The sequence below is a fragment of the Apostichopus japonicus genome, chromosome 2, assembly GCF_037975245.1.
Source record: "Apostichopus japonicus isolate 1M-3 chromosome 2, ASM3797524v1, whole genome shotgun sequence".
Classification (NCBI taxonomy): domain Eukaryota; kingdom Metazoa; phylum Echinodermata; class Holothuroidea; order Aspidochirotida; family Stichopodidae; genus Apostichopus; species Apostichopus japonicus.
In genome coordinates this window covers 32,096,356-32,124,016 of record NC_092562.1, presented here as the reverse complement: position 1 = coordinate 32,124,016, position 27,661 = coordinate 32,096,356, and the positions used below count along the sequence as shown (strand labels likewise).

The following is a 27,661-nucleotide window of genomic DNA, read 5'->3' as shown; positions in this document are numbered from 1 at the left end:
ATGTCAATGTAGTAAAACATATATTGTAATCTTTTAAGCTAATTTCCGGTTGTCTTACCGACAGATTATTCAAACCTGGGTTTGCATTCATGATAAGGATTTGATTACACAGACTTTTCTTCAGTTTAAGAGCAAAACCAAAGATAGTGGCTGTCTTACCACGCCTGGGACCTCCTGGCACGGAAACTTAGTTCTTCACCAAAGTTTGATTTTTCATATCTGTCTTTTGCTCTCTGACTGTTTGTTTATTTGTTTTTCTGTAGGATTTGAGTCATCGGCTGCTTCAGTACACATTCCAGACCTTGGCAATGTCAGCACAGTCCCAACAGAAGCCTTACCCAACAGAAATTATTACAGCCATACACCAGGCTATAGCAACCCCCTGTACACCATACCAGGCTCTCCTCCAACTGCTGAAGAGGAAGACGATGCTGACACATCCAGCTTGAATCTACAAGAGTTTGGCAACTTTTCAGAAGCTTAGACTGAGAGCCCTATTTTACAAGTATCCTTGGGATCCTGATCAGTACAAATCTTAGGGACAAGATAGGAATTAGTTCCTGATCAGTACAAATCTTAGGGACAAGATAGAATTAGTTCCTGATCAGGACAAATCTTAGAAACAAGAAAGGAATTAGTTCCTGATCAGGACAAATCTTAGGGACAAGATAGGAATTAGTTGCTGATCAGTACAAATCTTAGGGACAAGAAAGGAATTAGTTCCTGATCAGTACAAATCTTAGGGACAAGATAGGAATTAGTTGCTGATCAGTACAAATCTTAGGGACAAGATAGGAATTAGTTGCTGATCAGTACAAATCTTAGGGACAAGAAAGGAATTAGTTCCTGATCAGTACAAATCTTAGGGACAAGAAAGGAATTAGTTCCTGATCAGTACAAATCTTAGGGACAAGATAGAATTAGTTCCTGATCAGGACAAATCTTAGAAACAAGAAAGGAATTAGTTCCTGATCAGTACAAATCTTAGAAACAAGAAAGGAATTAGTTCCTGATCAGTACAAATCTTAGGGACAAGATAGAATTAGTTCCTGATCAGGACAAATCTTAGGGACAAGATAGGAATTAGTTGCTGATCAGTACAAATCTTAGAAACAAGAAAGGAATTAGTTCCTGATCAGTACAAATCTTAGGGACAAGATAGAATTAGTTCCTGATCAGGACAAATCTTAGGGACAAGATAGGAATTAGTTCCTGATCAGGACAAATCTTAGAAACAAGAAAGGAATTAGTTCCTGATCAGGACAAATCTTAGGGACAAGAAAGGAATTAGTTCCTGATCAGTACAAATCTTAGGGACAAGATAGAATTAGTTCCTGATCAGGACAAATCTTAGAAACAAGAAAGGAATTAGTTCCTGATCAGGACAAATCTTAGGGACAAGAAAGGAATTAGTTTCTGATCAGTACAAATCTTAGGGACAAGATAGGAATTAGTTCCTGATCAGTACAAATCTTAGGGACAAGATAGAATTAGTTCCTGATCAGGACAAATCTTAGAAACAAGAAAGGAATTAGTTCCTGATCAGGACAAATCTTAGGGACAAGAAAGGAATTAGTTTCTGATCAGTACAAATCTTAGGGACAAGATAGGAATTAGTTCCTGATCAGTACAAATCTTAGGGACAAGATAGAATTAGTTCCTGATCAGGGCAAATCTTAGGGACAAGATAGGAATTAGTTGCTGATCAGGACAAATCTTAGGGACAAGAAAGGAATTAGTTCCTGATCAGGATTAATGGTGCACATTTTTTATGCCAAGTTTCCCACAATGTGCATATGTACTGCACATGTTGTGTTACCAATTCCCGATTTCATTTACTTTGTAGATTCCATTTCAAAGGAGTTTTTTCCACTATTTTTGCTACACAATTGTTTTGATCTGTGATTTGTATAAACCAACTGTAAGATGATATATCCAAGCAATTATGAAAGGCAATTGTGGTCAAACATGTTTTAATTTCCTTAAAAATGAATTAAAATGGTTGAGTTGTTAATTAGTACTAAAGAAGGGTCATGTGTTAATAGTGATCAGTACTGGCTTAGATTGTTAAATAAAAGTTTCAAAAGTACTTAACTAGAGGCTCTAATCCTCTAAATTAATCCCAGCAATTTAGGATTACCAACATAAACAATTCCTGGCAATAAATAATAGCCTAGTTTCTAGGATCCACATTCCTGAAGTCTAATATTTGGGAGCAATACTGTGGTGGCCTTTAAGCTATAAAGCCATGTTAGGTCCATCTAGCCTAGTTTCTAGGATCCACATTCCTGAAGTCTAATATTTGGGAACAATACTGTGGTGACCTTTAAGCTTTAAAGCCATGTTAGGTCCATCTAGCCCAGTTTCTAGGATCCCCAGTCCTGAGGTCTATTCCTTGTATATTTGTAGCTCATTCTGGAATCATTGTTTTGAATTATTCTGAAATACTGCCATCGTTATAGTTTATCTTGTTCTTTATGTAGTGTGTTTATTTAATAAGGTTTAATACTAATTGTAGGTTGTATCAGAGGATACTAAATTAGGCTGAATTCAAAGAGGTTATGAATGTACTGTTGTTTTCTTAGTGATAGTTTGAAGGTTTTAGCTTATTGTTTTGCAGTACTTTCTGTTCTTAACTTTGAGTCTGTCTGTTTTGTACTTAGTTTTGTATATCATATTTGTGTTTGGGGGGTAGGTAGTAATATTTAGGCTATGTCTTTCAATGGCTCCTTTAGTACTTGGGAGAATCATGTACTCTTGTAATCTTTCACATTTGTTTTTGGTTTTGATGACAAGGGAAACCTATGGAGTCGCGTGTGTATGTGTGTGAGGCCCAGCTTCAAAACACGATATCTCACATTAGGAATCATGGATAGTTTTTATACTTGGCATGTGGGGGCCTCCTTTAAAGTAGAAGTGTCGTATTGTTTTTTGTGGAGGTCAAAGGTCATCTGAGGTCACCAGAAAACCTTAAAATCATGATATTTCAAGTTAGGACAAATGATTACTTTGCATACTTGTCATGTGGATGCATTATATTGTGTAAAAGAACCCTCTTGTTTTTGGTGGAGGCCAAAGGTTATCTGAGGTCACCAACACTGAAAAGCATGTAAAGACGTTATCACATGATGGGATGTATGAATATTTTACATGCTTGGCACGTGTTTGGCACGTTTGAGTAGAAACGTATTGTTTTTGGTGGAGGTCAAAAACTGGAAACCTTGTCAACACTATATCTCAAGAGAGAAGGCATGGATGCTTCTCATATTTATCATGTGGCTATGTTATATTGAATAGAAGTACTCAATTGTTAAGGACTTTTATATTTATGATATTTATGGTGAACAAGCACAAGTCTAGTGTTATGAAGTTATCAAAACCTTAATGCTATTCCGGTTAACTGTTATTGGTACTCTTTTTGTTTTAAGTGATTTTAGTGTGTGTACTATAGTACTGCCTATCAGTTGCCTTTTATCAAACTATTTTATTTTTAATACATGTTATGGTGGATGTTATTGCTGCTATCTTATATTCCACACTAGTTTCAAAATATTGCCATTTCTTGAGCAGTAACAAAGCTTCTGTCATAGGGTGTATGTGTCCTTACACAGGGGCTGAGTTCTCTTTTGAGGTTAAATATGTGGGTGCTAACAGTAATTAAACAAAAGAAATAAAAGACTTATTTTTACAGTTGAGAAGGAATAGTGCGGACTTGGGAAAACTTTCATTATCTCTATTTTATTGTATAATATTTTATGCAGAAAATCTCGTACTCAGATTGTTGCTTACTTGGAAGGTATTTTATTAATCATTGTTCACAGGAGGAAGAGTGGCTGTTAATTTGCAAATAAACGGAACAGATATCTTGCTTGTTAGAATTATCTTTGTAAGGCCTTGTCAACAGCCAACCTAATGCCAACATGACTATCATTGAATACCAATGAATTGGTATAATGCAGTGTTTATACCCTGAATACCAATCATATACAAACATTTCATGTTCACATTAATTATAAGTGATCAGTCTCGGTGCAATGCACTCATTTATCATAAACTAGAATGTGCAAACATCTACGGCAACAAGTACAAAGTTACAAACCATAATGTGTGTTGCCAAAAACTGATGTGCTATACCTTTCTGTTTGGCCTCATATGTAAAAAGTATTTGCATAAGTGATTGGACACTTAAGTCATCTATGAGCTGTCAATTACTTTGAGAATCAGTAGAAATGTAAAACATCCTTTGTGTCACAGTGGTTGCACTGCAATGGATAACATTGTTCTAACCATTTAAATGCTACTCTGCCTGTACTTTTATTTAGAGGGAGCTGTTACCAATATCAATTCATCAACCATAATGATTTCATTAGACATGTTGATGAGATTAATCCCTTCATTAGACGGAATACATGAAAATGTTGATGAGATTTATCTCTTTCCCTTCATTACACAGACGACATGAACATGTTGAGATTAATCTCTGTCCCCTTCATTAGACTACATGAATATATTGATGAGATTAATCTTTGTCCTTCATTACACAGATTACATGAACATGTTGATGAGATTAATCTCTTTCCCTTCATTAGACAGACTATATATGAACATGTTGATGAAATTAATCCCTTTATTAGACGGAATACATGAAAATGTTGATGAGATTAATCTCTTTCCCTTCATTACACAGACAACATGAACATGTTGATGAGATTAATCTGTCCCCTTCAATAGACTACATGAATATATTGATGAGATTAATCTCTTTGTCCTTCATTACACAGATTACATGAACATGTTGATGAGATTAATCTCTTTGTCCTTCATTACACAGATTACATTCATGCATATTGATGAGATTAATCTCTTCCTCAAGTACAATGGCAGATTCCTGTTTCTATAATTGACTAGATCTTGTGAGTGGATCATTTGAAGCCTTGTATTTGGTCATAATGTAAAAATTGTCCACAACTTTGTACTCGGTTGGGGAGACCTATAAAGTAATGTGTGTTAATCACACATGCCCATGGTACAGTCTTCAGTCAGGGGAGACCTATAAAGTACTGTGTGTTAATCACACATGCCCATGGTACAGTTTTCAGTCAGGGGAGACCTATATAGTACTGTGTGTTAATCACACATGCCTATGGTACAGTCTTCAGTTGGGGAGACCTATAAAGTACTGTGTGTTAATCACACATGCCCATGGTACAGTCTTCAGTAGGGGAGAGCTATAAAGTACTGTGTGTTAATCACATGTACATGCCCATGGTACAGTCTTCAGTTAGGGGAGACCTATAAAGTACTGTGTGTTAATCACACATGCCCATGGTACAGTCTTCAGTCAGGGGAGACCTATAAAGTACTGTGTGTTAATCACACATGCCCATGGTACAGTCTTCAGTCAGGGGAGACCTATAAAGTACTGTGTGTTAATCACACATGTCCATGGTACAGTCTTCAGTTAGGGGAGACCTATAAAGTACTGTGTGTTAATCACACATGCCCATGGTACAGTCTTCAGTCAGGGGAGACCATAAAGTACTGTGTGTTAATCACACATGCCCATGGTACAGTCTTCAGTTAGGGGAGACCTATAAAGTACTGTGTGTTAATCACACATGCCCATGGTACAGTCTTCAGTTAGGGGAGACCTATAAAGTACTGTGTGTTAATCACACATGTCCATGGCAGTCTTAAGTAGGGGAGACTTACAAATAGGTTTTGATGTCCAGGAAAAGCAAAAGGCTATTTGCAGGTAAATTTGTATGTTAACAAAGTAGGAAACACATGCAGGGTTATCATGCTTAATACAAAGGACACATTTAAAACAACCTCTGATTATAATTACAAAGGTTGTAATTTTGAAACCTTTGTGTAGAAACCTCATTAAGTCTGAATCAACTCAGAATAATATCAGAATATTATTGATTTGGATGTAACATCATAATAATATTCATAATATCAGAAAATAAATATCTATTGTAATAAGAATAATAACTCTCTATACAAATCTTTACATAATAATGAATAATTTGATGATTTCAGAACATTGTTTACAGCAAATCTGTGTGTTTCATGGAAAACTTGCTTAAATTGAAGGGCGGAAAGACTAGACTTTGATAAAGATAGACCAAAGATAAGTACACATTTACATTGCTTACCTTAATGTAATGGAAAGAACTCTGATCACAGGAAGAAGAGGAACAGTTTAATAGTGACATTCAAAGCCCCGCAAACAACTAGCATGGAACATATCAAGATCGCCCAAACAAATTACATTTGGACATTTTAAGAAAAGACCAAAACCTTAAAGGGGATTAAAGCATAAATTGATGGTATAAACCAGTGGACATCAGCATCATCTTGGCAATCTCTGTAACAAACCACGATGTGATGGTTGTAGTAATGAATGGTTGCTTCTCAGTTTGGTATCAACAGAGCGATTCCTTTCATCAGTTATATCCAAGAGATTCCTTGAACATAACACTAACACAGCAAGTTATTTCATCCGTCTGATTTCTTGGAAATAAATACCAACACAGGATATTTAATCGGTCTGATTTCTTGGAGATAAATACCAACACAGGATATTTAATCGGTCTGATTTCTTGGAGATAAATACCAACACAGGATATTTAATCGGTCTGATTTCTTGGAGATAAATACCAACACAGGATATTTCATCGGTCTGATTTCTTGGAGATAAATACCAACACAGGATATTTCATCGGTCTGATTTCTTGGAGATAAATACCAACACAGGATATTTAATCGGTCTGATTTCTGGGAGATAAATACCAACACAGGATATTTCATCCGTCTGATTTCTTGGAGATAAATACCAACACAGGATATTTCATCCGTCTGATTTCTTGGAGATAAATACCAACACAGGATATTTAATCAGTCTGATTTCTTGGAGATAAATACCAACACAGGATATTTAATCGGTCTGATTTCTTGGAGATAAATACCAACACAGGATATTTCATCGGTCTGATTTCTTGGAGATAAATACCAACACAGGATATTTCATCGGTCTGATTTCTTGGAGATAAATACCAACACAGGATATTTCATCGGTCTGATTTCTTGGAGATAAATACCAACACAGGATATTTCATCGGTCTGATTTCTTGGAGATAAATACCAACACAGGATATTTCATGGTTCTGATTTCTTGGAGATAGATACCAACACAGGATATTTCATCGGTCTGATTTCTAAGAGATAAATATCAACACAGGATTACTTTCAAATTAATATCAGAAAGGTGGGTTCTGTCATCGCTTGGATCGAAGGAGTTCATTTTCTAGTACCTCACCCACTCTCCTTCACATTCTAAAGATCCCAAATTTGTGTGTATTATTGGTGGTATCATTTTTATACCAATATTTCTTTTGTGAGGTGATGCTCAAGCACTGGGCCAAAACCTACAGGAAAGAACAGAAAAAACACATGTTCCTCAGCAAATGTGACGGCATTATATGATACAACAATAGCTCAGTACTGGTAATTGATTTAACAAAAAATGCAGCTTCTTTATGATAGAGTAATAGCTAGAAGTACTTCAATATGATAGAGAAATAGCTGGAAGTACTTCTATATGATAGAGAAATAGCTGGAAGTACTTCTATATGATAAAGTAATAGCTGGAAGTACTTCTATATGAGAGATAAATAGCTGGAAGTACTTCTATATGATAGAGAAATAGCTGGAAGTACTTCTATATGATAGAGAAATAGCTGGAAGTACTTCTGTATGATAGAATAATAGCTGGAAGTACTTCTATATGATAGAATAATAGCTGGAAGTACTTCTGTATGATAGAGAAATAGCTGGAAGTACTTCTATATGATAGAGAAATAGCTGGAAGTACTTCTATATGATAGAGAAATAGCTGGAAGTACTTCTATATGATAGAGAAATAGCTGGAAGTACTTCTGTATGATAGAATAATAGCTGGAAGTACTTCTATATGATAGAATAATAGCTGGAAGTACTTCTATATGATAGAGAAATAGCTGGAAGTACTTCTATATGATAGAGAAATAGCTGGAAGTACTTCTATATGATAGAGAAATAGCTGGAAGTACTTCTATATGATAGAGAAATAGCTGGAAGTACTTCTATATGATAGAGAAATAGCTGGAAGTACTTCTATATGATAGAGAAATAGCTAGAAGTACTTCAATATGATAGAGAAATAGCTGGAAGTACTTCTATATGATAGAGAAATAGCTGGAAGTACTTCTATATGATAGAGAAATAGCTGGAAGTACTTCTATATGATAGAGAAATAGCTGGAAGTACTTCTATATGATAGAATAACAGCTGGAAGTACTTCTATATGCTAGAGAAATAGCAGGAAGTACTTCTATATGATAGAGAAATAGCTGGAAGTACTTCTATATGATAGAATAACAGCTGGAAGTACTTCTATATGATAGAGAAATAGCTGGAAGTACTTCTATATGATAGAGAAATAGCTGGAAGTACTTCTATATGATAGAGAAATAGCTAGAAGTACTTCTATATGATAGAGACATAGCTGGAAGTACTTCTATATGATAGAGAAATAGCTGGAAGTACTTCTATATGATAGAGACATAGCTGGAAGTACTTCTATATGATTGAGAAATGGCTGAAAGTACTTCTATATGATAGAGAAATAGCTGGAAGTACTTCTATATGATAGAGAAATAGCTGGAAGTACTTCTATATGATAGAGAAATAGCTGGAAGTACTTCTATATGATAGAGAAATAGCTGGTAGTACTTCTATATGATAGAGAAATAGCTGGAAGTACTTCTATATGATAGAGAAATAGCTGGAAGTACTTCTATATGCTAGAGAAATAGCTGGAAGTACTTCTATATGCTAGAGAAATAGCTGGAAGTACTTCTATATGATAGAATAATAGCTGGAAATACTTCTATATGCTAGAGAAATAGCAGGAAGTACTTCTATGTGATAGATAAATAGCTGGAAGTACTTCTATATGATAGAGAAATAGCTAGAAGTACTTCTATATGATAGAGAAATAGCTAGAAGTACTTCTATATGATAGAGAAATAGCCGAGAGTACTTCTATATGAAAGAGAAATAGCTGGAAGTACTTCTATATGATAGAGAAATAGCCGAAAGTACTTCTATATGATAGAATAACAGCCGAAAGTACTTCTATATGATAGAGAAATAGCTGAAAGTACTTCTATATGATAGAATAACAGCCGGAAGTACTTCTATATGATAGAGAAATAGCTGGAAGTACTTCTATATGATAGAGAAATAGCTGGAAGTACTTCTATATGATAGAATAACAGCTGGAAGTACTTCTATATGATAGAGAAATAGCTGGAAGTACTTCTATATGATAGAGAAATAGCTGGAAGTACTTCTATATGATAGAATAATAGCTGGAAGTACTTCTATATGATAGAGAAATAGCTGGAAGTACTTCTATATGATAGAGAAATATCTAGAAGTACTTCTATATGATAGAATAACAGCTGGAAGTACTTCTATATGATAGAGAAATAGCTGGAAGTACTATATGATAGAGAAATAGCTGGAAGTACTTCTATATGATAGAGAAATAGCTGGAAGTACTTCTATATGATAGAGAAATAGCTGGAAGTACTTCAATATGATAGAGAAATAGCTGGAAGTACTTCTATATGATAGAGAAATAGCTGGAAGTACTTCTATATGATAGAATAATAGCTGGAAGTACTTCTATATGCTAGAGAAATAGCAGGAAGTACTTCTATATGATAGAGAAATAGCTGGAAGTACTTCTATATGATAGAGAAATAGCTGGAAGTACTTCTATATGATAGAGAAATAGTTGGAAGTACTTCTATATGATAGAGAAATAGCTGGAAGTACTTCTGTATGATAGAATAATAGCTGGAAGTACTTCTATATGATAGAGAAACAGCTGGAAGTACTTCTATATGATAGAGAAATAGCTGGAAGTACTTCTATATGATAGAGAAATAGCTGAAAGTACTTCTATATGATTGAGAAATAGCTGGAAGTACTTCTATATGATAGAGAAATAGCTGGAAGTACTTCTAGAGGATAGGGAAAAAAATCCAAAATCTTCACAGTTTTACTTATAGCCTGATAGACACTCCTTAAAACTTAATTATGCACCGAAACATTTATATTGTGGAGCTGTGTTAACTAATTTCTCATGACTAAAAACGTAACAAATTTCATTAAAATTCAGAGATGAGAGTAAGTGGAGATTATTGTTCATAGATCTGAAATAGTTTGTTCTAGACAACATTTCTTGCTTCTGTGTGAATTGAAATTCTCTACCAAACAGCTAGGAATTCAAACAATCAGAGGAACAGCAAGCATTGCCCTACAAGAAACAACAAGGGTAAGGAGGCCATCACCCCTAAAAACCTACAATTGCCTACTCACCCTCCTAGTCTCTTGTGGCAGTATCATACCATCATCCCTAAGGAACTACAATGGCTTACTTATCCTTCTAGTTTCTTGTAGCAGTATAATACCATCATCCCTAAGGAACTACAATGGCTTACTTACCCTTCTAGTCTCTTGTGGTAGTATGATACCATCATCCCTAAGGAACTACAATGGCCGACTTACCCTCCTAGTCTCTTGTGGCAGGTTCATACCATCATCCCTAAGGAACTACAATGGCTTACTTACCCTTCTAGTCTCTTGTGGCAGTATGATACCATCATCCCTAAGGAACTACAATGGCCTACTTACCCTCCTAGTCTCTTGTGGCAGTATCATACCATCATCCCTAAGGAACTACAATGGCTTACTTACCCTCCTAGTCTCTTGTGGCAGGTTCATACCATCATCCCTAAGGAACTACAATGGCTTACTTACCCTCCTAGTCTCTTGTGGCAGGTTCATACCATCATCCCTAAGGAACTACAATGGCCTACTTACCCTCCTAGTCTCTTGTGGCAGGTTCATACCATCATCCCTAAGGAACTACAATGGCTTACTTACCCTCCTAGTCTCTTGTGGTAGTATGATACCATCATCCCTAAGGAACTACAATGGCCTACTTACCCTCCTAGTCTCTTGTGGCAGGTTCATACCATCATCCCTAAGGAACTACAATGGCTTACTTACCCTTCTAGTTTCTTGTGGTAGTATGATACCATCATCCCTAAGGAACTACAATGGCCTACTTACCCTCCTAGTCTCTTGTGGCAGGTTCATACCATCATCCCTAAGGAACTACAATGGCTTACTTACCCTTCTAGTCTCTTGTGGCAGTATGATACCATCATCCCTAAGGAACTACAATGGCCTACTTACCCTCCTAGTCTCTTGTGGCAGGTTCATACCATCATCCCTAAGGAACTACAATGGCTTACTTACCCTTCTAGTCTCTTGTGGCAGTATGATACCATCATCCCTAAGGAACTACAATGGCCTACTTACCCTCCTAGTCTCTTGTGGCAGGTTCATACCATCATCCCTAAGGAACTACAATGGCTTACTTACCCTCCTAGTCTCTTGTGGTAGTATGATACCATCATCCCTAAGGAACTACAATGGCCTACTTACCCTCCTAGTCTCTTGTGGCAGTATGATACCATCATCCCTAAGGAACTACAATGGCCTACTTACCCTCCTAGTCTCTTGTGGCAGTATGATACCATCATCCCTAAGGAACTACAATGGCTTACTTACCCTCCTAGTCTCTTGTGGTAGTATGATACCATCATCCCTAAGGAACTACAATGGCCTACTTACCCTCCTAGTCTCTTGTGGCAGGTTCATACCATCATCCCTAAGGAACTACAATGGCTTACTTACCCTTCTAGTCTCTTGTGGCAGTATGATACCATCATCCCTAAGGAACTACAATGGCCTACTTACCCTCCTAGTCTCTTGTGGCAGGTTCATACCATCATCCCTAAGGAACTACAATGGCTTACTTACCCTCCTAGTCTCTTGTGGCAGTATCATACCATCATCCCTAAGGAACTACAATGGCTTACTTACCCTTCTAGTCTCTTGTGGTAGTATGATACCATCATCCCTAAGGAACTACAATGGCCTACTTACCCTCCTAGTCTCTTGTGGCAGGTTCATACCATCATCCCTAAGGAACTACAATGGCTTACTTACCCTCCTAGTCTCTTGTGGTAGTATGATACCATCATCCCTAAGGAACTACAATGGCCTACTTACCCTCCTAGTCTCTTGTGGCAGGTTCATACCATCATCCCTAAGGAACTACAATGGCTTACTTACCCTCCTAGTCTCTTGTGGCAGTATGATACCATCATCCCTAAGGAACTACAATGGCCTACTTACCCTTCTAGTCTCTTGTGGCAGTATGATACCATCATCCCATAGGTTTGCAGATGAATACAAGGCACAAGACTTTTCCTTGAAGACACTGACAAGGACTTCTTCAGATGCAGGATCATTTGACAGCTATATAATAAAAGTAAAGATTTTAATACGACTAAAGCACTCTCAGCTTCAATACTTTCTGAGTGTATATGTCCATAATCATTTTAGACTACTGAGATTGAATGCACTGGATGTGACAGATCAAAATTGAATTATCATATAGTTAATTAACAATACATAATTAGCACAAAACACCATTGATTTAAGCCTAAGAACACCGTCCCTGATATCATCACCTACTATCATCACTTAAAGAGATCATTAGCACACACCATCCTTTGATATAAGTTGCATGGGAACATCACCCCTGATATCATTTCACAATAGATACATCAAAGAAAACTGCCCCAGCATGATAGCAATACCCCTCCACACCTCCCCATCCACATGAACATGTCTTAAATACCCATTCTAAAACATGATTCATGCACTTTTAATGGAAGAGATGTTATAATGGAGCTATTACCTGTTTCATTGCTTTGGCTGCCTGAGTTGGTGTCATTAGACCAATCTGTGCCAGTGGCCAGGAGAATAAAAAGTTTGGATCCATTGAACGACCACACTACGAATAGGAAAGAGGATCGCATCAAACTTAAGATTGGAATACATAACACTATGGACATCTGTATGATACCTAGAGACCAGTATCCATGATAGTATCCATGATACTCATGAACAGGTATCAAACTCATGATGGAACACCAATGATGATACTCAAGGACCATGACACCAATGATGATACTCAAGGACCATGACACCAATGATGATACTTAAGGACCATGACACCAATGATGATACTTAAGGACCATGACACCAATGATGATACTTAAGGAACAGGATAAAAATGGTGATACTCACAGACCAAGACACCAATGGTGATACGCAAGGACCATGACACCAATGATGATACTTAAGGACCATGACACCAATGATGATACTTAAGGAACAGGATAACAATGGTGATACTCACAGACCAAGACACCAATGGTGATACTCAAGGACCATGACACCAATGATGATACTCAAGGACCATGTCATGGATGTGGTTTTCACCTTTATCCAACAAGTTCAAGTAAACCTTGTCATAAAAGATGGTTCACTTGAAAAAGCATCCCTTTACCCAGCACACCTGATGCACCAGCTCGTATACCACAATATGAACACCAGGCAGAAGCTAACTGTACAATGAAGCATCCCTAGACACAGAACACCTGATGCACCAGCTTGTATACCACAATATGAACACCAGGCAGAAGCTAACTGTACCATGAAGCATCCCTAGACACAGCACACCTGATGCACCAGCTTGTATACCACAATATGAACACCAGGCAGAAGCTAACTGTACCATGAAGCATCCCATATAATAAACTATTACAATAATCAAGGTGCGATGTAACAAATGCATGAATTAATCTTTCTGTGCTTGTGCGATCTAAGAGCTTACGAATTTTCCTAATACGATACAATGAGTATGATGCTGACTGACAAATTTTTGAAACATGACTTGACATAGAACTGAATTCATCAAATTGCACTCCTAAATTTCTGACAACGGAAATGGGTTTAACATGAGTAACACCAACTTTGAAACTAGATATGTCTGCTTGAACTTTTCGGAATTTACTGTGAAAATGAATTACTTCTGTTTTGCTATCATTGAGTACAAGTCGATTTGATGCCATCAACTCACGAATATCATCTATGCATTTTTCAGGTATGAATGTCCAGTCAGATAGATTTTTACACGAAAAATACAGTTGTGTATCATCGGCAAAAAGCATAAAGTCAATATCATTGGCTAAAATAATGTCTTCGAGTGGGGATGTATACAAGGTAAAAAGAATCGGCCCAAGACCGCTTCCCTGTGGTACACCGCAAAATAATGGTTCATCGTCCGAATAACAATTGTCAATACAGACACGTTGAGTACGTCCTCGAAGATATGAATCGAACCACTTTAAAGCAATACCATTTATGCCAAACCGATGCTCCACACGCTGCAGTAAAATTTGTGGTCAATTGTATCGAATGCGGCGGTAAGATCGAGTAGGACTAAAATGCACTCTTTATAATTGTCCATTGAAACTAGAATGTCATTTCTTACACGAAGCAACGCGGTTTCTGTGCTATGGTTTCTTCGGTATGCAGATTGAAATTTCGAATAAAGAGAGAAATGGTAAAAATATTCATCAATTTGATTAAAACACATGTTCTCTAAAAATTTATGTTCAAATAAAAGGTTGGAAACGGGACGATAATTTGATAAAACATCAGGATCCAGTCCGGGCTTTTTCAATAATGGTCTGACAAGAGCGAGTTTATGACGTCGGGGAACAGTCCCTGCTTCGAAGGAAGTGTTGGCAATGTTAACGAGATCATCCACTAGTTCTGGTAGGCAAAGTTTAACGAGCTGAGTTGGCATCGGATCGAGCGCTGAAGATTTCAAGTTCATAGCTGAAATACGTTTGGTCGTGTCGTCCCGGGTAATTGGCTTGAAGTTCGAAAAGCTATGACTAGGTGGGCACGGTGGTAAACTTGGCTTTGTAACATAATGGAATGTATCACGTAATTTCCTGATCTTCCCACAGAAAAAGTCAGAGAAATCTTGCGCCATTTGCTGGGGATCGTTGTGCTTAGGTAGGATGGCACCAGTTGACTTCTTGTATCCTGTGATCTCATCAACCACGGCAAACAGCTTCCTGGTGTTGGCGGACTGTATGCGAGAACGGTGGTACTGAGTTTTAGCTCTCTGGCATTCGTCATGGTAAGATGTTGTTGTTCCGTATAACACATGTAGTTTTTGTCGCGTGGGGTCGTGAAATGTCTGTGATGAATTTTATCAAGCTATGATCAGAAGGTATACTGTTGTCATTGGTGACATCACTGATGGTGCAGATTGGTGATTCGATCGAGCGGGTGATTACCAAGTCCAAAGTATGACCGCTAGCATGGGTCGATCCACGAACAAGTTGTACAAGATTCATACTACAGAGTAAATCATGGAATTTCAAGGCGTCACCATTTGTAGCGTTGTCGACATGGATGTTGAAATCTCCAAGAATAATGAGGCGACCTGGTGCAATTACTAAAACCTCCAAAAATGATGCAAATTCAACCAGAAAGTCTTCAGTTTTGCAACCATTGGTTCTTGACGGTGGGGGCCGGTAGATAAGTGCGATGCGTGTGGTGACGTCATTGACTGTGACAGTCAGATCAACATGTTCGAAGGATTTGAACAATCCAGAGTTCATCTTCTTCACCTTATAATCGGAGCGAATAATGAGCGCTACTCCACCTCCTTTACAGTTTGCGCGGGAACTCTGATAAACATTATAACCGCTCAATGACGCTTTAAATTCGCTCACAGCACGTTGTCGATGTTCCCCAATCCAGGTTTCTGTTACAGCGAAAATGTCTGTATCATTCTCAACAATGCTACTACACAAGACCGCAATTTTGTTGTTGATGCCGGGCATTCCATAGGCTGAAGGAGAGTTTGCGATTGCGGTGAAAAGAGGAAATTCGCTTTACTGTCAATAGATTTTGATTTTCGATACCGCGGTTTTGTTGATATGACCTAGTATGGTCACGGTTCCCACAACAGTTTGGATGGGTTTAGGGGCTTTTGTACAATCAATAGCAATCAGATTGTCAGTGTTTGATCCAGGTCCACGGGAAAGCTCATAATTAGGTGAAGTAATAATTACTGGTATCCGCCGCCTTTTCACCCCCTTGGTTCCTCTCTTTGTCCGGTGATTTTTAAAGCAATTTGTAGCAGTAATCCCATTTGTAATTATTCGGTCGATAGTCTCATGGCTCAACGGTATAGACCGCGGTATTGTACGGAGATCGATGAGCTCCTGCCTACTCTAACGGTGTAGGTTAGGCTTAACATTAGGCATAGTGATAGGCCAATCCAACGAAACGTAAACAAATGTTAAAAATATCACAAGCGTAAAATACACTTTCTCGATAAAATTTGAAAACGACTGCATCACTGATGCATTGAATAAACCAATCACACCTGATGCACCAGCTTGTATAGCACAATATGAACACCAGGCAGAAGCTAACTGTACAATGAAGCATCCCTAGACACAGCACACCTGATGCACCAGCCTGTATACTGCAATATGAACACCAGGCAGAAGCTAACTGTACAATGAAGCATCCCTAGACACAGCACACCTGATGCACCAGCTTGTATACCACAATATGAACACCAGGCAGAAGCTAACTGTACAATGAAGCATCCCTAGACACAGCACACCTGATGCACCAGCCTGTATACTGCAATATGAACACCAGGCAGAAGCTAACTGTACAATGAAGCATCCCTAGACACAGCACACCTGATGCACCAGCTTGTATACCACAATATGAACACCAGGCAGAAGCTAACTGTACAATGAAGCATCCCTAGACACAGCACACCTGATGCACCAGCTTGTATACCACAATATGAACACCAGGCAGAAGCTAACTGTACAATGAAGCATCCCTAGACACAGCACACCTGATGCACCAGCTTGTATAGCACAATATGAACACCAGGCAGAAGCTAACTGTACAATGAAGCATCCCTAGACACAGCACACCTGATGCACCAGCCTGTATACTGCAATATGAACACCAGGCAGAAGCTAACTGTACAATGAAGCATCCCTAGACACAGCACACCTGATGCACCAGCCTGTATACCGCAATATGAACACCAGGCAGAAGCTAACTGTACAATGAAGCATCCCTAGACACAGCACACCTGATGCACCAGCCTGTATACCGCAATATGAACACCAGGCAGAAGCTAACTATACAATGAAGCATCCCTAGACACAGCACACCTGATGCACCAGCTTGTATACCACAATATGAACACCAGGCAGAAGCTAACTGTACAATGAAGCATCCCTAGACACAGCACACCTGATGCACCAGCCTGTATACTGCAATATGAACACCAGGCAGAAGCTAACTGTACAATGAAGCATCCCTAGACACAGCACACCTGATGCACCAGCCTGTATACTGCAATATGAACACCAGGCAGAAGCTAACTGTACAATGAAGCATCCCTAGACACAGCACACCTGATGCACCAGCCTGTATACTGCAATATGAACACCAGGCAGAAGCTAACTATACAATGAAGCATCCCTAGACACAGCACACCTGATGCACCAGCTTGTATACCACAATATGAACACCAGGCAGAAGCTAACTGTACAATGAAGCATCCCTAGACACAGCACACCTGATGCACCAGCCTGTATACTGCAATATGAACACCAGGCAGAAGCTAACTGTACAATGAAGCATCCCTAGACACAGCACACCTGATGCACCAGCCTGTATACTGCAATATGAACACCAGGCAGAAGCTAACTGTACAATGAAGCATCCCTAGACACAGCACACCTGATGCACCAGCCTGTATACTGCAATATGAACACCAGGCAGAAGCTAACTATACAATGAAGCATCCCTAGACACAGCACACCTGATGCACCAGCTTGTATACCACAATATGAACACCAGGCAGAAGCTAACTGTACAATGAAGCATCCCTAGACACAGCACACCTGATGCACCAGCCTGTATACTGCAATATGAACACCAGGCAGAAGCTAACTGTACAATGAAGCATCCCTAGACACAGCACACCTGATGCACCAGCCTGTATACTGCAATATGAACACCAGGCAGAAGCTAACTGTACAATGAAGCATCCCTAGACACAGCACACCTGATGCACCAGCTTGTATACCACAATATGAACACCAGGCAGAAGCTAACTGTACAATGAAGCATCCCTAGACACAGCACACCTGATGCACCAGCCTGTATACTGCAATATGAACACCAGGCAGAAGCTTACTGTACAATGCGTTGACAAGCAAGTAACAAGTTGAAAAGCAATACTTAAGTACTTGAACTGACAATCACAGAGGTACAAGTGGATATTACAAGATATAGTTCTATAGGGTAATGTCTTCACATCCTTATGTGCTAATATGATTATGAAGTAGATAATGATGGTCTTACCATGATGTAGTTATTAGGTCCAAAACTATTCCCAACAATTAGGGTTATCTTTGGTACTGTAGATGAAGCTGTGGCCATCAGTAGTTTAGCTCTGGCTTTCAATAATTCACCAGCTTCTTCTGGGCTACTAACTTCTTCCTCAGATGTTACATTTTGAAGAAAAACCAGAGGAATGTGACGTTGTTGACATATTGAGATAAAATGAGCCCCTTTGAGAGCTGCATCTGCTGTAATGGTCCCATCATTGGCAAGAATTCCAACAATATGGCTGCCGAAATAATATGAGTAAATTTGTAAATCACATACCCAGTCGATAATAAATAGTACATGGATATTAATGATTTGAAACTTGTGACTAAACCTTAGTTATTCTTGTAAAATAGTCACCATCAAAATACTGACACTTGACCTGGAAGACATAAACATATTCAATATAGCGTGTATATACTATTAAATATAGCAATTACTAACATTACATTTAGTACTATTACACATTATATCAACATACTACATATAACATCTTAATACTGTTACACATAATAATAAACATACTCAATATAGCATTTATATACTACTAAATATAGCAATTACTAACATAACATTTTAGTACTATAACACATTATATCAACATACTACATATAACATCTTAATACTGTTACACATAATAATAAACATACTCAACATAGCATTTATATACTACTAAATATAGCAATTACTAACATAACATTTTAGTACTATAACACATTATATCAACATACTACATATAACATCTTAATACTGTTACACATAATAATAAACATACTCAACATAGCATTTATATACTACTAAATATAGCAATTACTAACATAACATTTTAGTACTATAACACATTATATCAACATACTACATATAACATCTTAATACTGTTACATAATAATAAACATACTCAACATAGCATTTATATACTACTAAATATAGCAATTACTAACATAACATTTTAGTACTATAACACATTATATCAACATACTACATATAACATCTTAATACTGTTACACATAATAATAAACATACTCAATATACTACTAAATATAGCAATTACTAACATTACATGTTAGTACTATAACACATTATGTCAACATACTACATATAACATCTTAATACTGTTACATAATAATAAACATACTCAACATAGCATTTATATACTACTAAATATAGCAATTAATAACATAACATGTTAGTACATTTAATACTATTAAATATAGCAATTACTAACATAACATGTTAGTACATTTAATACTATTAAATATAGCAATTACTAACATAACATTTAGTACATTTAATACTATTAAATATAGCAATTACTAACATAACATGTTAGTACTAACACATTATGTCAACATACTACATATAACATCTTAATACTGTAACACATTACATGAACATTAGAAACACAACATCTAAGTAATACTATTACATTGTACATAAACATACTGATTATAACATCTAATCTAAATATTACATATTATTGGTAACAATATTACAAACACCCAGCCAACATTTCAGAAGAAAGGAACATGTTAATGCAGCATGAATGTTGTCCTTACCCTTTTATGTGTGCGAAACCTGTGATAAGAGTTGGTCCGTAAAGGGATTTAAACTCATGCATTTTACTTCCATCCACTAATCTGGCAAGAATCTCAAAGAAAGAAAGCATAGTAATAAATATTATTTTCAGCATTGATTGTAATATGTTCTTCTGTATCTTCACATACTTACCACTTATATAACTACACAAAAGAAAAATAATGAATTTGTAAGTTTGCATATGAAAAACATATTAATGCAAACTATTAAAAAACTAATTGAAGTGAAATGAATTCAAAGGTACTTAATAAATAGATTTGAATATCCTTTTAAAGTGAGGAGGAGTTAAATGCAGACTACTAGGACAGGCTTACTTTCTTGATGGAATAATATGACTGATCATAGGGAGTTGGTGCCAACATTCTCAGCTCTTCCTGGTCATAGAGGGGTTCTTCCCACTCTACTGGATCCTCAGGGGGTACCACATCTAAGGTTGATACAATGTCCCTTCCAAACTGCCATGCTTCATCTTCAGTTCTAGCGAAGTAATCTGTGCAACCACTCACTCTGTAAAACATTCAACAAAACCAAATATATTAGTACAAACACTCATGCCAATAAATAATGCAATCATAGTAGTTAAACCACTCACATTGTAACAACATCAGAGAAATGAGTACAACAGCTCACATTGTACCGTATATGCAAACTATTCGTAGCACAACCAACTTTTGTATACCAAACAGGCTGGTGGAGATGTAATTACTAGCCAGTACCAGCAAACATTTTTACTACAGTACCCTAGCAAAAACACAAAGTGTTGGGCACTTTTTTGTGCTACTGTACCCTAATAACACTATATGCTGGTCTTTGCTAGTGTGTCATACCAACTTGGTATAACACACAAAGTTAATCAGTACCAACACATAGTGTTAGAAGGAACACTCGCCAGAAACTGCACATAGGACTGGTTTGTACTGTACACTAGCAGCAGCAACAACTAGTGCTGGTATGGCACACTGTTTAATACAAAAGTGATATAGTGGGACATATAAACAAATTCAGAATACAACCCAGATGATCTCAAGCACATCAAATGTTAAAGAACCAAAGATCACCTGGCACACATCTGCATCCTACCCCTCCGACCATTTCTGGATCCCATCCCACCCTGACTAACAACTGCATCCTATCCCCCTCCACCCACATCTTCACCCCATCCCATCCTGACTCATCCTATACCCCCTCCACCTACATCTTCACCCATCCCACCCTGACCCACATCTTCACCCCATCCCACCCTGACTCACATCTGCATCCTATCCCCCTTCACCCACATCTTCAACCCCTCCCACCTTGACTCACATTTGCATCCTATCCCCCCTCCACCCACATCTTTACCCATCCCATCCTGACCCACATCTTCACCCCATCCCATCCTGACTCACATCTGCATCCTATTCTTCTTCACCCACATCTGCATCCTTCCCCTTTCACCCACACCTACACCCCACCCCACCCTGACCCACATCTGCATCCTATCCCCCCCCTCCAACCACATCTTCACCCGATCCTACCCTGACTCACATCTGTATCCTATCCCCCTTCACCCACATCTTCACCCCATCCCACCCTGACCCACATCTGCATCCTATGCGCCTCCAACCACATATTTACCCATCCACCCTGACCCACATCTTCACCTTATCCCACTCCGACTCACATCTGCATACTATACCCCTTTCACCCACATCTTCACCCAATCCCACCCTGACTCACATCTGCATCCTTTTCCCCTCCACCCACATCTTAATCCATCCCACCCTGACCCACATCTTCACCCCATCCCACCCTGACTCACATCTGCATCCTATCCCCTCTCTAACCACATCTTCACCCCATCCCACCCTGACCCACATCTGAATCCTATGCCCCTCCAACCACATATTTACCCATCCCACCCTGACCCACATATTCACCCAATCCCACTCTGATGCACATCTGTATCCTATCCCCCCTCAACCCACATCCCCACCACACCCAACCCTGACTCACATCTGCATGCCATTCCTTGGCTAACATCTGTATGTATTGTATCTATGTATTTTAAAACCTCCTGCAATCAGGAACTCGCGAAGAAGCCATCATTGGCTTATCAAAGCTGCAAGCTGTCCAAAGTCAGTCTATTAGATTCATATTTAATGTCCATGATTATGTTTATGTCAATTTTCAACAACTTTGTAACTGGACGACATTAATCTTGCTTGAAAGGCAGAGGCATTAACCACTGAGCTAACACTCCTGCGGCATTCCACCTTGGCTAACTTCTGCATCCCATTCCGCACTTTCAAAGTCTTTTCTCAGTAAACTACATGAGTTAATAATGAAACAATAGATAGCTTGTCAACTTACTTGCAATGGAGTGTAGCTCCCCCAAGATTTTCAGAACTGATCTTTTCACCAGTAGCAGCAAATACTAGAGGTGGTCCACCAAGGAAAATGGTTCCAGTTTTATCAATTATAACTGTTTCTTCTGCCATGGTAGGCACATATGCACCACCTGCTGTACAGGAACCACATACAATTGCAATCTGTTTCACAGAAAAGGAAATGAAACTATGAATTTGGAACTGTCAATCCTTCTAACCTAGCTTAGAGTTACCATACAAAGGTAAAAAGGTGAAAACTATGCTTCAATAATTGGAAATAAGTGAGCACAAGCTATGTGAGGACAAGCTACTGTATGCGAGGACAAGCTACGGTATGCGAGGAAAAGCTAAGGTATGCGAGGACAAGCTACGGTATGCGAGGACAAGCTACGGTATGCGAGGACAAGCTACGGTATGCGAGGACAAGCTACGGTATGCGAGGACAAGCTACGGTATGCGAGGACAAGCTACGGTATGCGAGGACAAGCTACGGTATGCGAGGACAAGCTACGGTATGCGAGGACAAGCTACGGTATGCGAGGACAAGCTACGGTATGCGAGGACAAGCTACGGTATGCGAGGACAAGCTACGGTATGCGAGGACAAGGTGTAAGGGCAATAACAAGGTTTGTGTAGACAAATGAACGATTGGGTTTGCAATAAAAAAAAAAAATTCACACACTGCGTTGGATTCGTGTCATAATTTAGGAGCCGGGTAGTATCGCGTTGGGTGGGTACCCGGATACCCAGTGCAAACACTACCCTTGATGAATGAAGAGTAGGGAACTTACTGTGCATGTTCCTATGCAGAGTAACACACAGTATGGAAATTATGTGGAAACTTTCAACTAATTTAATCCAATATTTTGAAAGACCTTGGTAAACTAGAGGGCAGCAGATGGTAGGCAGTATTTGACCAATGACCCCACATATTATGAATATTCAGATCTAGCAGGCAAATACAAACAGTGTGATAGCCCAGGATATCAGAGAGGGATTCACTATTTCACTAACCTGTGGAATTCCTAGAGAGGATAAGATAGCTTCATTGTAAAATACTCTACCGCCATGTTTCCTATCTGGAAAGATAGAAGCCTGTTGAAGAAAGAGAACATGTCAAATGTGTAATGTGAACTACGGCACTGGTGTAAGCAGGTATTTTGTCCACTTGAGGGATTATCTATAGTCCAATAATAATTGCCAACTATGCAGGCCAATATTAAACACTTTCCCTGCCAATAAGTGAGATCTAACCAATTCATTTCTGTCATGTATGGATTTCTTTTAACTGACTAAGTTAAACCCCAACAATCAGTAAATTGAAAAGTTGCTTACTGTCCTTTTCAATATAACTTTTCAGGTCATAGTGACAAACAGTCGGTCATTTTAAAGAAAATGCAAATTATCCTTAAAATTAAGCTGTCACAGCCAATACAACTACACTAGGAGCTACTTTATACCATAACAAGCTACCTCTGTCACAGCCAATACAACTACACTAGGAGCTACTTTATACCATAACAAGCTACCTCTGTCACAGCCAATAAAACTACACTAGGAGCTACTCTGACTCTTAGCTAGTTGAATAGCAACTTCAGCAGGGATAGTCTTGTAAACTCCAGACATTGTAATAGTAGGGCAGGGATAGTCTTATACACTATGGCATTGCAGTAGAAGCTTATATGGGTAGAGTAGGGCAGTCTTATACACTCTGACATTGCAGTAATTTGGTCCAAACAAGTATGACAAAAGCAAACCTTAAATGTATGATTGATATTCTGGTATTGATATTCTACCTGAAGAGGAAGGAATGCTCCTCCACTGTCCACCCCATAGATCACCGGCAAGCAGTTCTGCAGAGCAATATCCTGAGTTCTTATCTGCTTCTCTACTGTGATGGGAAAGCTGGTACCACCTTTCACTGTTGCATCATTGTTACCCACCAAACACCATTTGTTGTGAATACGACCAATAACTGTTGGATAAATACACCATAAAGCCAGTTAGCCATACAATTTGCTCAAAATTCATGTAACTATCTGACTAGAATAGAGCAAGTGAGTTCAATTTGACCAAGATTTAAAGGAGAAATTAACCTTAGCCTTTTTCTGCTTTGAGAATATCATATTTGCAGTACGCAGTGTTTGACATAAGCAACATGTATGCTTGAAATCATTTCTTTCAACCTTGAACATTGATTTAATTGTCATCCGTTGCATTTGCCAATTTTGATTAATGATAATTTCGATTGAAAATTTGTACACTAAGGTTTCCTGCACACCCCTGTGATATTTGGGTACATCTTGGAGAATAAGTTAGAATAAATGAAATGCTTACTTGACACAATGCCAGCTGCTGGAACATCACCATACTCCATGCCAAGTCCAGCAAATGGGGCTATTTCTAGAAAGTCTTCTTCTGTCCCTGGATCTAAGAGCTTTTTCAATCTGTCCCTTGCAAACAACTTGTTGTTCTTCATGGTGTGTCTCTCATGAGCTGATTTACTGCCACCATGACGTACTCTGACTAATGTCTCTTTGACTTCCTGCTCTGCCTTGCTGTTATATCTATCATTCCTCACGATTGATGAGGAGTAAGGATCTATCACACCGTCCAGCTCTTTAAACTGATAATTCTGCACTGATTTACTTGACCACACAACTGCTGCAGTATGAAAACGATTTCTTTGGCAGCAAAATGATCTTAATCCATTAATGGGAAGAAACTTGACAACAGACATTTTGAAGATCCTGTCAAAAGGAAAAAAATACCAATTTAATAAATGAACATCAATTCCTAACAGGTTTGGGTGATTATAGTTATGTTTCCAGCTATCAATCTGTCTCACTCTTAAATAATATAAGCTTCAAAGAGCAAAAGAAACACTAGGCCACGGAAGGTCACCATATTCCATAGGCCAGCGTATAAACCATCGATCAATCTTGTCTAGTAGTATATTAAACATCTTTGTATTTGTTGAGCTACTTTTTACATTCAAGTGGTTATAACCTCTGTAGCTAATAAACTGACCAACACACTAAATGAATAAATTAATACAATTTCTTATTGTCAGCCTAATCTTTGACTCTTCTTAGTTTAGTTAAGTAGAAAAATGGATCAGGAGGGACACTCAAGTCCCCATCAAGGACCCTATGGAAGTGAAAAAAAAACTGAAGACACAAAAAACATACCCGATTACAATGCTTAAATTGCTTGTCAAAGGATTCTTTAACCCATTGACACTACTTGCAAGTACAACTTTCTCAGGCAAACCGTCCCACTCATTCACAACCCTATTAGAAAAAAAGTTATGTCGAATATTAATCCTACTTTGTATCTTCTGGAGTTTAAGCCAATGACCTCTGGTACAACTACTATTAGCAAACATGAAAAGTCAGTGAAGGATAACTTGTCAAGTCCATACACAATCTTGAAAACCTGAATCAAGTCACCATGTAACCTCCTAAGCTCCAGTGTGGTGAGATTCAACTGTCGTAACCACCTATCATAAGGAACACCCTTTAAGGAACTAATCATCCTAGTAGCCCTCCTCTGGACCTTCTCGAGTACTTCCTTATGCTTAGCAAAATATGGGTTCCACTGAAGCCTGCACAACATACTCCAGATGAGGTCTACAGTAAATTTTTTGTTACTACTACTACTATATATGCATCACCTTAGAAATTTATCAAATTAAAAAGCATTTGCCATCCCTGAGACCATAATGAATCTCAAAATATTTTTATGATAAAACGATCCCAGGAATGAATGAATTTAAAGAGCTCCTGTAAGTACGTGTGTGCGCTTCAATGACCAACACTTCTGCTCAACTTCTTAACTCTTACTCTCTGAGCCCAGGAAGTTCCTCCCTTTGATTAGGGACTTATCCAGCCCAGTAACACACTAACTACCATCTATAACCTGGTGAAAAAATATTAATATTAGCTTGACAATTTAGTGTGTAACGTGTAGTATACATATTGAACAGAATGACTGGTTCAATTCGGTGGTTCTGTTCTAGTTCTTCGAAATGATTCATCTTGGGTCATACATTAAGTTACTTTCTGTATCAGTTATTCAATACAGTTCAATAAAACACCTGCTTAGTTTAAGTTTCTCTCATATTTTGTATCTTTACCCACGTTTATATATATGCTGTATTATGTACAGTATACATAACGCACTTGAAAGAAATATTATTGCGTAGGCCAATGTTACCTTAACAATAACAACGTACTATTTAGGCCAAAGTTTAGGTTATTGATATAGCCTAGGCAGAGCTTAAACCATAAATGTTATTTGTTTGGGGTACTTGATGTAGAACATTAAGTTCAGCTCCACAGTTGCCTGTTATCACCCAACTACTTTTAATCCAGACAGGCTTGCAACCTGGCATCTTCTGAAGTATATGATTTCGATTTGGCAAAAGAAATTGTACATTTGAAACGCCCCATATACGCGAGACAATACTACAAAAATATACAGAATGTGTAGGCCAGTATTAGTATATTACTAGGATAGCTGAATTAGCATTGGCCTAGTGTTACTGGAATTACCCTTTGCTGTACAGCCACCAAACTTACCTAAATCACACTACGCCGTCTTGGAATGGATAGACTTATACACATTTGAGGGATTAACGAGGCTTTGCTACAGTACAGAGGAGGTAGAACCATTGAAACTGTAATTGTTCGCGCTCTGTCAATAGTCAAGCTGGCTAGGCTAGGCATGCAACAGACTACGATCTGTACAGCTCAATCCAGGGTCAGTCTCAGGTTCGTCGTCTGCTATGGAATCTACCATTATTGTTTTGATAACACATTTATTATGTAAGACCCGACAATACTTTCATCAATACGATATTACCGTATCTAACACTGCTTGCATCATTTTATATCTAATACTACCGCTTGTGATGACTGGTACTGCATGTATAGTTATAGAAATAAGTACGTGTAGGGGGAGTATGGGAAGGGAGTCTCACAAGGGGGAGATGGGGAGATACCGATCATTTCGAAATTACACTATGTGACAAAAGTTGAAATTTCGAGATAAAATTCCATATTTATACTTGAATAAAGCATTCCGCATCCAATTAAATTTCCGAAATTTCCTTAACTTACAAAAGTTGAACTTTTGAAATAAAATAGTCGCAATTTTGAGGAACTTATAATACAAAACGTAGAAGAGTT

At 38.2% G+C, this 27,661-nt stretch overlaps 2 protein-coding genes across 9 annotated transcripts in view; one reads left to right on the top strand and one right to left on the bottom strand.

Annotated features, from left to right (window-relative positions):
* The window catches only part of LOC139957379 (phospholipid-transporting ATPase ABCA1-like), a 185,623-nt gene extending 181,760 nt beyond the window's left edge, over window positions 1-3,863 (top strand). For all 4 annotated transcript variants that reach the window (XM_071955279.1, XM_071955280.1, XM_071955281.1 and 1 more), the window contains one exon: window positions 264-3,863. In XM_071955279.1, coding sequence (XP_071811380.1) covers window positions 264-484 — 221 coding nt within the window. In that variant the 3' untranslated portion in view covers window positions 485-3,863. The remainder of the gene's footprint in view (window positions 1-263) is intronic.
* Window positions 3,332-27,379, bottom strand: LOC139957425 (biotin-dependent 3-methylcrotonyl-coenzyme A carboxylase beta1 subunit-like). 5 transcript variants are annotated; one of them, XR_011789485.1, is made up of 12 exons: window positions 26,782-26,922; window positions 24,807-25,219; window positions 24,266-24,444; window positions 23,484-23,564; window positions 22,453-22,631; window positions 20,415-20,607; window positions 20,061-20,152; window positions 18,478-18,745; window positions 12,896-12,991; window positions 12,328-12,450; window positions 5,111-7,433; window positions 3,332-5,050 (listed from the first exon to the last, which is right to left on the bottom strand). XR_011789485.1 is itself a non-coding variant. In XM_071955283.1 (11 exons), exons 2-11 carry the CDS (start codon window positions 25,207-25,209, stop codon window positions 7,335-7,337), a joined length of 1,713 nt encoding a protein of 570 aa, XP_071811384.1. In that variant the 5' UTR covers window positions 25,210-25,219; window positions 27,053-27,379; the 3' UTR covers window positions 3,332-7,334. The 5 variants fall into 5 exon arrangements, 2 of the variants coding, with proteins under 2 accessions (XP_071811384.1, XP_071811383.1); XR_011789487.1 differs by having other exon boundaries at window positions 5,170-7,433; XR_011789484.1 differs by having other exon boundaries at window positions 3,332-5,228; window positions 5,533-7,433.
* Window positions 27,380-27,661: the final 282 nt, after the last annotated feature.

Coding starts and splice junctions, on each gene's coding strand:
- LOC139957425 (XM_071955282.1), bottom strand. Junction 23,565..24,265: donor GAGCATTCCTTCCTCTTCAG/GTAGAATATCAA, acceptor TTTCTTCAACAG/GCTTCTATCTTTCCAGATAG. Junction 20,608..22,452: donor GGAGCTACACTCCATTGCAA/GTAAGTTGACAA, acceptor AATGTTTTACAG/AGTGAGTGGTTGCACAGATT.